The 12,220-nt window shown below is 35.9% G+C and overlaps 1 protein-coding gene across 2 annotated transcripts in view; it reads right to left on the bottom strand.

Annotated features, from left to right (window-relative positions):
• The window catches only part of LOC106478585 (solute carrier family 23 member 2-like), a 45,632-nt gene extending 35,291 nt beyond the window's left edge, over positions 1-10,341 (bottom strand). For both annotated transcript variants that reach the window (XM_022382197.1, XM_022382198.1), the window contains exons 1-3: positions 10,218-10,341; positions 3,261-3,314; positions 1,796-1,900 (exon numbers count right to left, since the gene is read on the bottom strand). In XM_022382197.1, coding sequence (XP_022237905.1) covers positions 1,796-1,900; positions 3,261-3,314; positions 10,218-10,250 — 192 coding nt within the window. In that variant the 5' untranslated portion in view covers positions 10,251-10,341. The remainder of the gene's footprint in view (positions 1-1,795; positions 1,901-3,260; positions 3,315-10,217) is intronic.
• Positions 10,342-12,220: the final 1,879 nt, after the last annotated feature.

The raw sequence follows: 12,220 nt of genomic DNA, 5'->3' as shown, positions 1-12,220 counted from the left end.
TAAGTTTATCGTTAAGTAAAGTAACATTCCCCATTTCCTCTTCTCCATTAAAAACCATATACTCCGTCTTCTCTCTACTGACCTTAAGTCCTCTGTCCTCCATCGCTCTCCTCCATCTCTCCAATTTCTGGTCTACTGAAATATCACTGATTTATATTTATAGTTAAGACAAATAAAACTCTTACACAAAACGAAATGTGATATCTCAAGTTAAAACATCAACGCTTTAGTTTCAGATACCAAAATTTCTAATTCAACAGTAAATGTTTCCCTTTGATATATTGTGTATGTTTCAAACTAAATAATACAGGTGATTGAAACGTTTCTGTCATGTTAATAATACAGGTGTTTGAAACGTTTCTGTGACGTTTCAGATACGAATGGTGGTTTGTCCATCTACGTGCTTTAAATTGAGGCATCAAGAATTTTCAGAGGAGTCTCAAATTTTGAAGCAAAAACGTATTGTTAAAAATAAAAGCATATAATTCAGAGTTAATTTTTTTTCTCTTAAATTATCATTAACTACAATATCATCTAACGTTTGACTTACTTTGATGGTATCTTCCTTAGACATAAACTACTTATAATTTACTTGAACCAATAACAAAAATAAATTTGTAAATTTTAGTCACCAAAACTATAAAGTTTGGTGAAAAAAAACAACAAAAAACATTGCAACTCATCTATCTTTAACTTCGCCTCTTATCATTGAGGTATCCCTGATGTCTAGAATTCTACCCTTCATCAGCAACCTTGGATAAAAAGGAAATAAAAAACAAAGCTAGAACTTTTGAAGGGGAGGTTTGTACATTAAGTTTATGGTGCTTAAGTTATCCCTTATTTGTAGGAGAGATTGTCCCTTATTCCCTTAAAATATTTTTGATAATATTTTAGCAGAAAGAGTATACCATGCCCATCTTTCGTTTTGTATATGAGCAGCAAACTGGTTGAAATAAAAGAACTGTAGATGTAATTTTTTTTATATTCCAAGTCATTAAGTAGTTATCTGCGTCAATTTTACAGTCTAACAACACTTTTGAAAAACCTGGGGCTCGATTCCCCACGGTAAACAGAGTGCATGTAGCCCCTTATTTGGGTTTACACTAAGAAAATAAGAACTAAATATTTAAAAGTATAATTTACGTATATTACCACTAAAACTTTTTGTTCAAAGCTACAAGTAAACTTTTATGAATTTAGTTTTCAAGTAAAATTAGGTAGATTATCGTGATGTCCACGTGTATATTTGTTTCTATATATCAAATATTTAATTATATCTTTTTATCGAGCTAAGGATAATCATCCAATAAGATATCCTCAAAAACACAAATATTAATGTCTTAAATCAAAATACGTGTTTATCTCCAGTTGAGACTTAATGTATTTGTCCATAACTTATACTAAAATACAAAGTAAAACTTTTTGTATTGACCAGTAATTTGTGTGACATGCTATAAACCTGAACAAAAACAAATCAAAGATCCAAATAAGCTATATTGTAGTGGGAAACAATAGTAGGTATGATGTTTGACTTTTTTAGCCATCAACCCTATTCACTGGATCTCTTACTAAAGTTTCCAATTCGATGGTGCAGCTAAGAAATAGAGAAATCAAATAATAGTAAGTATACTGGGTGAAAATGACTTTTGAAAATAAAATTGGAAAGAGTTTAATGGAAAATAATAATATTAACATAAAATAAGATTGTATATATATATATATGTAAAATGTTAAATATTACTGACTTAAACAATACAAGTAGTAGAAAAAGACATTAAACTTCATGTATACTCACCTGAATCCCAAGTAGGACACAGAGATACCAACGAGGAGTTTCATCCACCTTGTATAAGATGTCACCCTTGACTCTGCCTTCGTCTTTGATGTCCACAATAGAAACCTACACGTTGAGAGATAATGGATGGTAAAAAGATAGACAACTAAATGATATATCACTTACTTAATGTAAACTTACATTTCTCAAGGTATGTTTGGTGTTTGTTTAATTATTTCCTCTTCGATCCTCATATTCCCTCATATTTACACTGAAAGCCTTTCTCTGGGTATATCACATTAAATGAGGAGTAGGATAGGGTAGCAGAATTTCTGTCTTTATAAATGCGTTGTTTGTATAATAAGTAAATTTTCATTGAGATCTTAATATATTATTAAGAACAAAATAAAATAAATTGATGTATGTAACTCTTTCTTTTATGTTGCTATATGTTTGGTTTGAGATTCTTATTAGCAAGTCTGTGTAATATGCGTTATTTGTCCTGTAAATATTGCATAATATTATAAATGACATTTACCAACCTCCCAGTGGCTCAGAGGTAACTCTAGAAGTTTAGGCAGAACGATTATTCGTTCACACCCTCAGTCTCTGGAATCTAAGTCTAATGACAGAAATCTGTCCACTCAACCAAGAGCAGGATCCATGGAGATCGATAGACCTCCTTCTAGTAAGAAAAACGGCGAGGTCGTAAATAGAAGGGTTCTCCACCCAGTTCTCCTCCATCTACGTAAAAATGGCCACTTTGTTACAGTGGAACTGTCGAGATTTTCGTTCTAATCTCGATGCCATTAAAGCTTTGATCAATTCCTATCATCAATTGTGTCTTTCCTTACAGGAAACATTCCTGAAACCTGCCAATACGATAGAAATACAGAAGATAGTTTGGCTTGTCAACTGAAATTCTAAAGTAATTGAATGGGCCTAAGTGGATATTTGACAAGAGGAGTATTTATGATATATCCATAATATTTATAGTGTTGAAGAATTCGTTGTACATACGTTAACTTGTTATGAATATATATTTTATTTGGAAAACAAGTGAAGTGCGAGCTGTTTATTCATCGTTGAATTTATCGCTAACAAGTCTTGTAGAAGAATCCTAAGCCAAACAACATCATAGTGTATAATTATACTATTAAGAAATACAAGTAAAAGCCTATTATTTTGACAGTTGGCAAAAAGAAGAATCTATATTTTTAAATTCTGACACCAAGTATTAGTCTGGAGTTATTATAATGTTAAGCTAATTTTTGTGAGAGCTTGTAAAACTAACGTATTAAGAAATTTTTTGAGAGACTATAACATATCTGAAAATATGTTTTGCAACATTTTCTTATTGTAATATTATTCAATACTCTATAATCTTCTAGTTGTTGTATTTTTTTATATTTTTCCTTTCTAAAATATTGACAAACTAAAAACAACTAATGAATCTGTTGCGACATCTCTATATCAAGTTTCTTACCTTTGGCTCATCGACTTCATCCTGAATTTCGTTTTCTACGACGTCTCTTTCTATCTACGTGTAAAGATATATACATATACATGTTAATATCCAAAATTGAAACAATTCTGGTTTCGTTCTGCTCATCCTCACAGCTGTTTATATTTAAACAGGCTATTCTTGGTACTGACAGTGGATATTCGACTTTCAGTTGTTTATTAAGAGGTGCATGTCCAACTCATGAATAGCCAATCTTATTTCGATATAATTAATCACCTGCTTGTTTTAACTTAAGGTAAAAATTTTGAGCACACACAAATTAAACACCTAGAACATTTTTCAAACATTTATTCCTCACGTTTTATGTTCATTGTATGTATAGTGTCTAATTAACCTTTCTTTTAAGAGATTTGGCTTTATAGGAAGACATTTATAGCTCGTTGGACCTGTTCGATTCGAACATTTAAAACAAATATTAAAATTTAGTGAATGTTGTTTAGGCTATTAAAACAAAAGTGTAAAGTGGCCAGGTGGTTAGGGTGCTCGACTCGCAATCTGTGGGACGCGGGTTCGAATCCTCGTCCCACCAAACATGCTCACCCTTTCACCCGGGGGGGGGGCGTTATAATGTGACGGTCAATCCCACTATTCGTTGGTAAAAGAGTAGCCCAAGAGTTGGCGGTTGGTGGTGATGCCTATCTGCCTTCCCTCTAGTCGTACACTGCTAAATTAGGGACGGCTAGCGCAGACAGCCCTCGTGTAGCTTTGCGCGAAATTAAAAAACAAACAAACTTTTATTTTGTCAAGCTGTATATAGTCTGTTTCTAAGATACATCGTGATTAAACCAACGAATTAAACCAACAAAGCAGTCAGTATAGTCGAATAAGTATACTTTTTTACGTTCTTACTTATAAAAATTGGAACGCATTGTTTCGTCGGTTGGGTATCTTCGCTGTTAACAATATATTTGGCCAAATAATGTTCAGTAACGTTCATAGCATTTTTATTATAAATTAAAACATTGCTTAAGTAACTTTACAGGATCAGTAGTCCCAACATTATTTATGGTAAAAACAATCTGAAGACTGTTAATGTTAATTAATATACGTTGTTGTAAAGACGCAGAAAAATTGGTATATACAGTAGATTTTAATTTTCATAATAATTTACATTTTGTAGTTTTTAATTGAATTTATTTTTGTTTTGATTTTTGGAAAATATAAATCACTAGAACAAAATGCGATGATAGCAGTTGAAATGTCAGCACTTTGTAAACTAACCATGGTATATGCTACAAAACCCATGAATTAGAATTTCGTTCATAATTACCTAATGAATATTAGAATTATTTTTAGAAAAGCTTTATAAATTTCTTAATCGACCATGACAGTAGTATTTTATAAAATAACAAGTAAACATTATTAAAGAAAAAAATAAGGAAAAATGTATATACAAACACAGAGTGGATTATATCATACCAAGGCATATAGAAATAGTAAAAAATAACAATAGTAACATAAATAAAACAGATCACCCAAGCACATATATATGTATTACTATACAGAAGTTGTACTTGAAAATTTTCCCCGAAAGTATTTTATTCTAGAAGATAATAAGCCCTTTGAATCATATTCCATGCCTGAAGTATAACGGCTTCTTAAATACTTTGAAGTTTATTCGAAAAATCTGATTTAATGCGAAATTGTCGTGAGACACAAGAATTTTTACTGAATTTCTAATAAAGCTCTTTTTTTTCAAGACGATCACCATGGCGCATCACTTTCAGCGAATCAAATAGTAACTATAGTCTGTTTTAGTCTGTTTATAATACATATCGAGATGCATTGTCTATTCTATTGTTTTAAGCCTTGAAAGCCCATTTCTCATATTCTTTAGCTAACGTACATTTTAACAACTAGAATCATTTTTCTTTTTTTCATTTATGTAATCAGTGACGAGTGCCACTCAAGGTGGATTCCTGTACCTGGTGAGGGGACCTCCCAGGAAAGGTTCTGTATTTTCAGTTACATCCTCTGGGATTTGAACATCCACCCACGTGTTTGCCGTGCGTGGCGACCCGTGAAGGGGAGGAGAGAATCCTGGTGGTTGAGTGGTGTCTGAGGCACTGCAACACACCACTTTCGCCTTGAATTCTTGTAGACAGGTAGCCTTGGGGTAAACCCCCCAGGGTCAATCAGCTGGTCCTGTTGGGCGAGGGTGTTGTGGACACCACGTCTGATGCTGGTGTTTGGATATAGTGCTCACAAAACCCTGGCGTTGCTGCAGTGTCCTTGTTTGACATTGTAGTGCATCCCCTCGTAGGACCCCATGGTGGGTGGGGTCAGTGACCACTGAATCTTTCTTCTTATATTATGCATCCCCCAAATCCTATTAAAAATAGTAAAAACTCTGCTGATTGGTAAACGACCACGCCTTGAAAACTCTGAACTGCATTCTCTACCCCATTTTGCACCTTTACCTCATTTTCTTATCATGCATTCTTTGTCAGAAAAACCTTTAGGGCAATTGTATCCCTTTTTTTTATTCAAAAGGGATTAGAGGGGCTTGCTGGCTCTCGAAAGTCAGTTAATAAGCTACGTTATTGTTCCATACTCCATCTTGGACAAATGCCCCTGCACTACGCTCCACTGCTATGGTGGGAGTGCAGACGAACCTTTCTGTGCCTCCATCAGAGTATTTTTCTCATCATATGAGGGGTCTTTTGCCCTCAATGGATAACTGAGTGGATACGTCAATGTCTACTCCTATCTCTTTCCCCACTATTGCTTCCGGTGACTGTCCAGGTCCATCTTCTTTGGCCCAGGCCTTTGGTGTCCACTCGGGTCCATCTTCTTCAGCCATGAGATGGAGAAAAATTATTTGTTCACGCCCTCAGTCACTAGAATCTAAGTCTAATGACAGAGATCTGCCCACTCGACCAAGAGCTGGATCCATGAAGGTCGATAAGTCCTTCTTGTCTGTGTCATTCGATACACCCTTGGAGGCCATAGCCATCTGTGTTTGTTTGGGTTATACAATCACTGTTTATTCTCTCTACCTGTCTCCTGGAGAGACTTATGATCAATCAGACCTTGATGCTCTCATTGAACAGTTGCCATCTCCCTTTTTAATCCTGGAAGACTTTAATAGACACAATCCCTTCTGAGATGGTGCTGATATTGATGGGAATGGTCGTTCTGTAGAGCATATGCTCTCCGATCACAACCTTTCTCTCTTCAAAACTGGTTCTTATACTTATTTTATGCACCTAGTCAGTCTTTTACTACCATTGATCTATCGATCTGCTCCCCTTCACTTTTCTCTCGCTTTTTTTGGAGGGTTGACAATGACCCATGGGGCAGTGATCATTTTCCTATAGTTTTGAGGGAGATTGGTCGTGGTCGATGCCACCCGACCAGAGTACCATGGTGGAAGTTGGACCAGGCTGACTGGCCGTCTTTCACGAATATCTTGGAACTTGATCCTGCTGTCGTCTGTCTGTCATCAATAGATGACTGCACAGTAGCAGTGACTGACTGTATTATCCAAGCATTTGCTCACTCTATTCCTAAGACCTCTATACATTTTCCATGGTGGAATCCTGCCTACTAGGAGGCATGGAAGGCTCAAAAACGAGCCTGGGATATCTTCTGACATTATCCATCTCTTTCTAACTGCATAGTTTATCAGTGGGACCATGCCCACGCTCGACAGGTTCGACGTCAAAGCCAAAAGCAATCTTGGATTAAGTTCACTACTAGACATGACAACACTCTACCATGGACCACCTGCTTTTACTTGAAACGTCGATCAGGGAAGCCTTCCTCAATAGGGAACATCTTGTTTCCATATTATTTGATCTTGAGGAGGCTTACAACACTATGTGGAGGTACGGAATTTTGTGGTACCTCCATTCATATGGGTTGCGTGGCCATTTACCCATTTTTATTCAGAACGTTTTACTGGACAGGTGATTCCAAGTCTGTGTGCATTCAACTCTTTCCAGTTCTCTTCCACAGGAACTTGGAGTCTCTCAGGGCTGTGTCTTGAGTGTCACAATTTTTAGTATAACGTTAATGCTATCACTACACAACTTTCTCCTACTGTTGCAAACAGACTCTATTTCGACGACTTCTACATCTTATGCCAGTTGTCAAATAGGAGGTTTATTGAGTGGCAACTTGAAACTGCCCTCAATCGCTTGTTGAAGTGGACCACAGGAAACGGTTTCACATTTTCTTTTTTTCAGAACCATTTACATGCATTTTTGCCACCAACTGAGTTTACACCCTGATCCTGAACTCTGTCTCAGTTATGTTGTTCTTCTCAGGGTCCCTGAGGCTAAGTTCTTGGGGCTGATTCTTTACCATAAGCTTACTTTCATTCCACACATGAAACAGCTATGTGTCAAGTGTATGAGAGCACTGAACACCCACCTCTTGGAGAGCAGATTGATGTTCTATGCTCAAGATCTATTGTGCCCTCAATCGATCCAAACTGGACTATGGATCTTTGGTCTATGGTTCTGGCAGAACCTCGGCCTTGAAGATGCTGTGGCTGGGTAATTGCTCGCAGGATCCCCTCTACATTTCTGTATTCACTGCCAAGTTGTATGTTATTTCTCTTGCTCTTGATCATGTAGAAGTTATGCAGTACAGCAATTGTGCCATTTACACTGATTCTCTTAGCTCTCTACTTGCCCTGGAATCCCTTAACGTTAGTTCTCACCCTGTTCTAGTCGATATTCAACAACGACTGGCCCATTTTCCTCTGTCTTGTGTTTCCATCCGGTTTTTCTGGATACCTGGCCACGTCCTATTCGCGGGAACGAGCTCACTGACACCACAGCTAAGTCCGTCTGCCTGTCCCATACATGGACTACGGTCCTGTATTCAAGGCGCGGCTTCTCGTCAGTTGGCAGTCGACTTGGTGTGAGCAACGTTATAACAAGCTTTTCCAGATCAAACCTTCTGTTCTTCTTTGGCCGTCTTGTTTCCGTCAGGATCGGAAGGAGGAAGTTGTCCTGGCAAGGCTACGCATTGGTCACAGTTTTTTAATTCATCGTTTTCTTTTATCTGGTACTGACCTACCAATGTGTAGCCTTTGTGACACTCAAGTCACAATAGCCCACATTTTACTGTCGTGCCGTCGTTACGACCGTGAGTGGCGGCACCATTGAGACATCTCTAGTCTACGAGTTTACCCCTGATGTTGTACGATGTCATTGGCGATGGTGACACTGTCCAACTTGATATTTTTAATTTTTTAAGAAGAATTGGCCTTTTTGATTCTATTTTAATCTTTTATGTGAATTTTGAACATATTTTAGTTTTAACTCAATTTCTTATTACATTTTACAACAATTTTACTTTTACTGTTTTTCCCGGTTGTTTGCGCCATAAAACGCCAAACAATCAAGCAACCAGTGACGAGCGTGGTCGCCCGAATTGATCACTTTTTGATTAAGTTCAAGGTCTGAAGATCCTGCGGTGATGATAGAGAAATCGTTAAATGAAATATTGTGACCTGTGGTTTCAGAATATGAGCGAATACATGAGTGGCTGGGTTTAATTAGTGGATGGTTGGTTCTGTTAGATACTGCTAAATGTTCACAGACTAGTTTTTAAGTGACGTTTCATTTTGCCAATGTACGTGACCCTACAGTCACCACACGTATATTTATTTATACACGATCCATGAAAGTAGAAGTATAGGTTCTTGATCTTTGAACTGAAAGAAGTGTTTAATACGGAAGTTAAGTCTGAATATTATTTTAAGCTGAATTTGAAGGTAGAAGTCTTTTATTAGGGAAGAGAGTTGTTTTTTTAATTGGTAGGGATTGCGAACCCGTAAAAGGAAGGGAGATAATGAGGGGTAATTTGGGGACGGTGTGTACATTGGCTGGTGGTTGGAATTTGTTGTTTAGGAAATTGTGTGTAATCTTCGTTAGAAAATCAATCGGATAGCCATTATTTAACATGTGTTTATGTAGAAGGGTAATTCCTTCGTGTAAAATAAAATACTGATAGCTAAAGACCGCCCGACCCTTAACGACTCGCAAAGCTCTTTAGATCTAAAATTGTTATAAATTTTCACACTTAATTCAGCTGTTGTGTAATATATATATATATGTATATATAAACATTGTTTTATCCATCCATTTTACGCTTTTCTTAATAACTAAATAAACTAATGATTATATTATTATATTATAATTTTAATAATAATCATCTTTGTAACATTATTTTCAGATTTTGCTGAAAATGGAAAAAATTATTCCGAAACGTTCGATCCTTGTAAATAAAATGTTTTATATTTTGTCAACCGTCTTCATCTATATTATTAAACTTCGGTTTCCCCATCATGAATCCATTGCTAGCATTATACCAGATGTTGTAAGTTCCTGACAGAATTCTGACAATATCTGGACTTTTCACTTTCTGTGTAAGCTTGCTTGGTTATCAAGTCAATCAAATGTTTTATATAGAAATCTTGCTTTTGATAAGGTCCTAAGGTAGTCTTATAACATATTACATATACGAAATATTTGTAACCCAAAAATATAATGACGTAATACATAGTGACGTAATATAAATCTCGAAGTTGTGTTCTGAATTGAGCTTCGGTCATATTGAAAAGTACAATGTTTATTTCAAACGAATTATCTTCGTCAGTAATCGTTGAAATTTTTACATATCTGAATGCTTAAAGAATGCTTAATCGTTTTTCAACATCCAATATTACTTAACAAAAATCAAGCGATTTTTCTAGAATATTATGCCAATTTTTCCTAAGTATGAAAAAACCAAGTTGGAAAACAATGAAATTTTTTGTAACGATTTCAATTATCTGTACGGTGGATATTGAGTTAATATAATGTTATAAAACAAAATGTTACAGTGTTGTGTAACCCACATAAAGTAATGGTTTAGTACAAGTGACTTTTTATATAAATAAATAAAACTTTCTAAAATTACCTTAAGTTCGTAATCTGGATTGTCCTGCACCATGGTAACAAAGGATTTTTAACATTCACTCCAAGATGTAACAGGTACAGAACTGGATGGGATATATCAAGCACAACTATGAAACTGTGTATAAATGATCCTACCAATCTTAATACACCCGTTGACAGAACTGCTTATACCAGTAATTTGATGCACATGCTTAAGTTGCTGCGTTCTTGAGCCGTAAAGATAGGAGGAAGTGGAAAAACGTAATATCACCGGAAGTGACGAAATTAGCTCTCTCGATGGAACGCTATTATACAAGAAAAACGTTAATTTGTTAGCCCTGTAATTATGTTTAAAGCTGCCTAAAATAACGTAAACATACTTGAAGCAAAAATACAAAGTAACTACTCACAAGAAGTTTCAAATTAAGCAAGATAAAACATAGAACCAATAATGTGAAACGAATCTGGGTTACTCGGATTGTTTAGTTAGGCTTAGAAAATGAAAGGGCCAGGTTGAATGTTAAAATGTGTTTACATCCCTTAATTCTAGATGAAACACATATTTACATAATGTTGGTTCTTTTATCATAGTAGATCTACAAAAATGTTATGCAACGTTTAAATAAATATCACTCCATTTACTGTTTTGATTTTACTTAAACATGTTTATGATCAGATATTAGATACTTTTTAGCTTAGACCATAGGTTTGTTATGCTGGGAAAGGAAAAAAATATGATTTAACAGCAATACCAGCCCTATTCCGTCAAAATAAGCCTCATGACACGTATCTTTCACCCTGTAGTTTTGCAACCGAAAACAGGACTTTAGGAGTCTCGATATATTTATACGAGAGTTCGATTCACCGGTTTTTTTCACACCTGTAAACACATTGGCAAATACCAACAGTAGTCATGCCAGACGAGACCTGACTGTTGTTCGAGTTGGAAAATTCTGAAATAACCAAACCGAGATAAATCGTCGCCAATCAGTGCCAGGTTAAAGAATTTTGGGGCCTTGTACGCTATATTTTTGTAAAAACATAAATTAGTAAAGGACGTACATGTGTTTGTTATTTTCTTTGTGTATTGTCTTTGTAAAACATAAATTACTAAAGGACGTACATGTTTATTGTTAATTTAGGCCGGTTATCATTGTCATATACATCTATTTCTGGAATCTCATTGGGTATATTTTACCCAGTGGTTGGGGGGACGGACCCTCTGAGCTCTGAATCCTGTGTATGCGCTCCGAATGCACATTGGTTAATTGGGGCAAAAATAAAAACAACAACAACAAAAATTAACTTGGCAGGAATTTTGTTTGAAGGAAGAAAGTACAACATGAGAATTGTGAGCTCTTCCCACCAGGGGGTGTTCAAAACAATCGCTCCTCATCGACCCCGCGCGTGTATTTGCTTAACTGCGAGGGACTGTTAGATTTGACGTATAGGATTATATATAACATCGTTGTCTTGTCGGAAAGCCGTGAAGGAGGTCAGAGAAAGCACGATGACCTTAACGTTGAAAGGTTTTCATCTTCTTCATCTTGATTAGTTGGTGTTGATGTTGTGAAGAGACCAAGAAACTAAAGAATGCGGCCGTAGCATCCAGTTCCAACGTAGTTTGCTTAATCTTTTAAATTAATATTAATTACATTTCACGGTTTACGCCAATGGGTATTATGATTATTTCAAGATCAAATATAATTGATATCTTACTGAATTATTATTATTTTATTTGCATTATTATTTCTTTCCTCAGAAAGAAAACCAACGAGGTAGGATGCCCATTTCAGGAGGGGGAGGGGGTTGGGACTAAACGGTCCAATGACCTACTGAATGAATATTGATGTGGGAGAAACCGGAGTACCCAGAGAAAACCCACTTTCATAGTATAGACGCCGAATAATCTATCTGTCGTGTGCACAAACAAACCAAAAAACCTTACATAATCTTCAAACCTCAGTAAGTGTGGGTGATAGGTTACTTTTTGGTTTTTCCTGTTTGCAAAATAGATATGGTGAT

This window comes from Limulus polyphemus, unplaced genomic scaffold (assembly GCF_000517525.1).
Source record: "Limulus polyphemus unplaced genomic scaffold, Limulus_polyphemus-2.1.2 Scaffold229, whole genome shotgun sequence".
In the NCBI taxonomy this organism is placed as follows: domain Eukaryota; kingdom Metazoa; phylum Arthropoda; class Merostomata; order Xiphosura; family Limulidae; genus Limulus; species Limulus polyphemus.
This window is presented reverse-complemented; position numbering and strand designations above follow the sequence as displayed.